Genomic DNA, 5,473 nt, shown 5'->3' with positions numbered 1-5,473 from the left:
GCAGGAATTTTACAACCAACCTTTTAGCTCTGGCCAGTGTTCTCTGACATACAAGAATGTGCCACCTAGCCCAAGAATGTTTATTTTGCAATGTGTATGTATGTCGCATTTAACTGAGCAGGTTTTCTTGTTACTCATTTCACAATAAGCTGTATCTAAAATAGCAAGAGATTGCCCAGATTTATTAAGTTTGCTAGGAGACTAGGAAGTATCTTTGCTCTTTTCAGGACATTACCATCAGCAAATTTTTGTTTATTACCAATTTTACTCTGTCTTTACAGTCTAACCAACCATTTCCCTCCTTTCTAATCAGACTGCACTACAGGAAAGAAGTAAAAAACGTATATAAGTAATAATTCACCTAGATGAAATGAATGGTGTCCCTCATTAAAGAAATACTTTTTGTCTCTGGTGGCTCTTACATACTACCAGTTCAACAAGGTGTGGAATCTCCAACCATTTTAGGTAAGCCTCCACAAGCACAAGTTCCGTGTAACAAGACTGAAATTGCTTCCAGCCCAGCAGCAGAATTAGTGACTCGAAGAAGAATATCCACTCTGTTCTGCAAGATTAGGTCCTATTTCTCCGTGACGGTGTTTTCGTACTCCAGTGAAGTGCTGCTTCTCTTACTAGATTGTTTTCAGATACCTACAGAAACCAAATCCACCTGAAACCCGCGGCACTGCCTGGGGCTAAGTTAATGTACCTGAGCAGCAGTAGTCTGGAGTTCTCACTCCTGTAACTCTGCTGCCTGACTCAGAGGCAGGAGTCTCTAACACAAAGAGGGGCATTTCTGCAGCATTCGGCACTAAATTTGACTGTACTTGTGTTTGTCCCTTTCCCAGAAGCAGTGAGGAAGTTCTTTACCTCTCTATCATAAATTCCAAGTTGCACAGCTTCGCCTCACCAGAAGAAACCAACTGAATAGCGTAGGAGGAAACTGAACGGTGGATAAACCCACGCCAGTGCAGAAAACGCAAAGCGTCAACGATTTGAAGCAGCACATGCAAAATCGTCTCTGTGTGCAGTACCGGGAATTCTGTACGCTAAAAATAATAAAAAAAAAAAACAGAAGTACCAAATTTGCACTGCATTTCTTTAAATCTTGATGTAGGGGAAATCGATTGGATATTGTACAGAAAGCGGCAAAGAAAGCAAGTATGAAACATAAATAAAATGTAATAAAAATGTAATAAAAAAATGTAATAAATGTAATAAAAGAGAGGCCAACTGCACTTGCTAAATAGTGTCGTTCTCTATACCAAACCAACCAAAATTACCTTAAAAAAGTAACTAAGGAAGAAAAAGGCTATGACTTTGACTCTGCCGAAGTTCACTCTGAAGCAGAATGAACTCTTAGAATTTCTTGCCTTTGCAATTTCTAATTGTAACTTAGCCATCCGTATTCAAGCGGTTAAAGAAATAATGACTCAATTGACTGCAAAAAGGAAGATAAAAATATTGAATGACAAAAATAAAAATGCAGATCAGTTGATTAAAAAAAAAAAAGAACCACAGCTGAGCTTGAGCCTTCGCCTTTGCACACAGGCCATCTGCAACGTACGACACACAAATACTCAAAGGCAAAAGCTGGTCTCGCCACTAAACCTCTTCCTCTCGATCAATTACTTTTTAAAACCAAGTATTCCAGTTACCCTTTCATGAAGGATGCTGTACAGAGAACCAAAGTTAACCCTTTCATATACTAAACGGGTTTTCTCCAAGTCACTGGACAGACAGACAGACAGCAGCTGTAGCAAATGAGGATGACGGAGTTTACTGCAAAGCGAGAAGAAAACAAAATGGTAAGGCAAATCTGAGATGAAGGAGAGAAAGGCCTGGCCTTCTGGGTGATTTATACCAATACCACAGAAGTCTGACTTGTCATTAAAATACCCAAAATGTTAGAAGAGCCACAGATGAGGAGGCGCTCAGGAAGCGGCGCGTACTGTCACGACCGGGAGAAGCTCTACACAAGGCATCCAAGAAACGCGCAATGAAACGCTCATCCAGGCACAGGGAAGAGAGTATCATCTTCTGCACTACCCACCGGGGAGCAAACCGAGTGGGAAGACACAGAGACAGAGGGGCAGTTCTCGTTTGGAGGGACGCGCAGCCACAGCCTGGCGGTCCTCCTGCGGTTAGTCCCATTGCCCCACATCACCGCAGACGCCCGAACCCCAGCAGCACTCGTGGCCGCTGCACAATCTTTCTTACCTACTGTGTTCCTGCTCTGCAAGGAGAAGATCAGCTAAGCGCAGTTTACTACAGTTCAGATGGGGCTGAAAGCTGAGTTCCTTCACTGTAACTCTGCTGCTTCCCCACATTAAGCTGCAAGGAGAAGAGGATGAATTTCTACAAGACACCTTCTCCAGTATTTTTTCCAGTTACAGGATTCCTTACAAACAATTCTGTAACTCTGAAAAGCTCTGGTGCTGACTCCTACTGTTAGTAACACCACTTTGATGATCCTGGCTATAGCACATACTCTTTCAAATTGACTACATACTCCCATCCTGTTAAGGACTGGATGTAGCAGGACAGGTTTGCCCTTCAAAGACCTACCCCTGCACAGCCCAAGGCAAAGAGCAAGGATGCCCTAAACCTCCTTCCTCTAAAGGCCATCAGCCCCCTGCCGTACAAGCCAGAGCTCTGGGAAGGTTAAATCACCAGTTTGTCAGTTCTCTGGATGTCCCTGAGGCACAATATTCCCTCCACAAGACAAAAGATAAAAACAGGGCTCAGTCTGCTCAGCCTCTCATTTCACCACAGGCTGGAGCAAGTGGGCTGTGGATGTGCATGGCCAGAGGCCTGACCCAACAATTACAAGGAATTTACATGGAAGGATACAATCTGTACCAGCCCAGCAGGACACTCCCACCACAAAAGGAGTCACTACGGACACATCACTAGCAATGAACAGCCATAATTGGGTCGATACCGCTGAAAGGCCAAGAGCGACCTACAGACATGGAGGGGGTCTGAGGAAGGTGTTCATGAGTGGACGAATATAGAACAGACAAGGAAAACTATCCAAACAAAGCACCTGGGACAACAACTCGATGCTTAATAGTAACAGATACACACCAAGAGGGGCTCAAATCCCTTTGATTCCACTTACTTGGTCATGTTCATGTATGGTCCAACGTGGTAAGAAAACGTTGGTTCATCATCTGCTTGAACCACATCTTTTTCCCCAATAATAGGGAGAGACGTCAAGTACTCTAGCTGCCCGCTGCCTGCAAGACAGAGCTGAAACCACACCAAGCATCACCAGAAGGAATACGCAACAGTTCCCAAGATCCGTCACTTACTCGCTAAAAACCCCAGGGCGATCACTGCCATGGGCAAAGGCATCAGCATGAACCGTTAGGATATCCCTGCCAAAAGCTTCACGCTCTAGAGAAGCTGAAAGAGCGGAAGCAGGAACAGTCCTTAGGAACTGCCACAGGTGACACTGAACAGGAGAGTTTCTGCTGCCTGTTCCAGGGCAGCTTCCTCTGATGGGGCCAAGGAACGACTAAAGGCCTCAATTATTTGTGCTTTCCCCACGTGGTTTTCCCCATGATTTCAGCTGAAATAAGAAGGCACTAAAAATTAAAAATAACACAGGCAGGGTAATGCCTGTGAAGAATATATGTCTGAAAAACTGTACTAACATCATTAGAAAGCTGTTTCCCACAGCATCTTACCTTCCCAAAACCAAAGCTGTAAATGTTCCTGGCTGCATTAGCTCCACCTTTTAGAAATCTACCCAGAGGACTGTCAACATTTCTAAGTATCAAAAAAAAGCAATAAGAGTAACCGATATGCCAAGACTTTGAGCAAAATACAAAAAAAGAGAGAGAAAAAGGAAAACTTTTCTGCCACAGCCATGTATTTCAAATGTTGCATTTCACAATCCCCCCAGTGTAATGCAGATGCTGAAATTCCAAATTATTCTGCAACTCATTAACACTTTTCAGACACATCATTTTGATATGTATTTGTTTAAAGCAAGATAGGCAATAAAAACATACAGGCATCCTGCATTGCTTTTTTTTTTCTTAAATGTGTAACTTTTTTTACATGTATCTGATATAAAAGGTCTTGAAACAGCTGGAATCACACCCCTAAAAGATCTGCAGTGACCCTCAGTACTCGAGAACACCTTCTTACCCCTGAAAAAGGCCCCTGAACCTGGCCGGGCTGCAGACCAGCACCTGCGGTGATCCAGCCTGCCTGAGGAGATCAGGGGGCAAACCCTGCATGGCAGCCTGCATGTGGAACGTGCAACGCTGTATAAACTCCAGCATCTAGACGAGGGGGAGGGAAAAAACAACCACCAAATTACTGCAGGACTGCTGATAAACTGTTTTAAATTAATGGATCATGACTATTGAAAAAAATAAGTAGTTACTTGCAACGTTTATATAGACATTTCAATAAATGGATACAGAGAAAAACCTGAGGAAAACCAATTCCATGAAAATGTAAGAGATAGCTTACTTCAAGCAGGGGATGACTAACCTTCAAGATACTCATCCACTGCAAACTGTAATATCAGGTTTCTGTTTAAGAGCAGCATCGTAGTAACAGGAAAGACATGTATTATGAGGTTTAAATCAACATTACAGTAATGAATAAGCTTTCTTGAATCTGCACTTTGCTAGAAAAAAATGACACATTTGCTGGCAGTGCTCATGCAGAGACCAAGACACACTCGAAAACTACTTCAGGTTCACTCCTGGATTGCACATACATGCAAACAAACTACACACAGCAGGGATCAAAAGCAAGGGCCTGTGATTCCCCTCACTGCACACTTACACAAGTCAAAACTTGCCCCTGCACCTGAGCAAATAGCCTGAACCAGGAAGACTTCCAGACACCATCACTGATGTTGAAAAATGACGTTAAGTAACTACCTAACATGTAAAAACCGAGAGCTTCTCCCTGGAATGCTGGAGTTTCCTCACTTTAAGGTGAGCACCTATTCACCACGGATGACACGCACATACCTGAACACTGCTTTCTTTTCCAGCTGACATAGCCCAGTGCTGAGGATCTTTCCCATCTTTGTCATGTACTCTCAGATCACCTCCTGCATCCAGCAGCTTGCTAAGAATCCACTGATTTCCCGAGAACGCAGCTGCATGGACTGGGGTGCTTCCATCGTAACAGCGACTGAGGAATGTTAAAGCAGAAATATCTCAACCTGCCCGTACCACACTCAACCAGCAGTGCCTCGGCAAGAAAAACAGCTTGCCAGAACCTTTATGTACTCCCAAACACCACCACACACCGTGAAATAAAGTCAGGCACCTACTTACATCTGAGGATCTTTGGCTAAAATAACAACATGCATCTTAAGCATGTCTTTGTTTATAGTCAGTGAATATTGTGTATTACATTGAATGAAACCACTAGAAGCTGAACATTAATTCAAGACAAAAATTAATTCTTATACTTAACTGATTAGCATCTGAGCCAT

The 5,473-nt window shown here is 43.3% G+C and overlaps 1 protein-coding gene across 1 annotated transcript in view; it reads right to left on the bottom strand.

Annotated features, from left to right (window-relative positions):
- TEX14 (testis expressed 14) overlaps positions 1–5,473 on the bottom strand; it is a gene marked incomplete at its 5' end in the record, with an annotated part of 24,150 nt that overhangs the window by 18,424 nt on the left and 253 nt on the right. The window contains 8 exons of the mRNA XM_010142208.1: positions 868–1,046; positions 1,656–1,779; positions 2,218–2,331; positions 3,122–3,252; positions 3,693–3,774; positions 4,159–4,295; positions 5,001–5,166; positions 5,455–5,464. Of these exons, the coding sequence (XP_010140510.1) occupies positions 868–1,046; positions 1,656–1,779; positions 2,218–2,331; positions 3,122–3,252; positions 3,693–3,774; positions 4,159–4,295; positions 5,001–5,166; positions 5,455–5,464 (943 nt within the window). The remainder of the gene's footprint in view (positions 1–867; positions 1,047–1,655; positions 1,780–2,217; positions 2,332–3,121; positions 3,253–3,692; positions 3,775–4,158; positions 4,296–5,000; positions 5,167–5,454; positions 5,465–5,473) is intronic.

This window comes from Buceros rhinoceros, unplaced genomic scaffold (genome assembly GCF_000710305.1).
Source record: "Buceros rhinoceros silvestris isolate BGI_N320 unplaced genomic scaffold, ASM71030v1 scaffold918, whole genome shotgun sequence".
Classification (NCBI taxonomy): domain Eukaryota; kingdom Metazoa; phylum Chordata; class Aves; order Bucerotiformes; family Bucerotidae; genus Buceros; species Buceros rhinoceros.
This window is presented reverse-complemented; position numbering and strand designations above follow the sequence as displayed.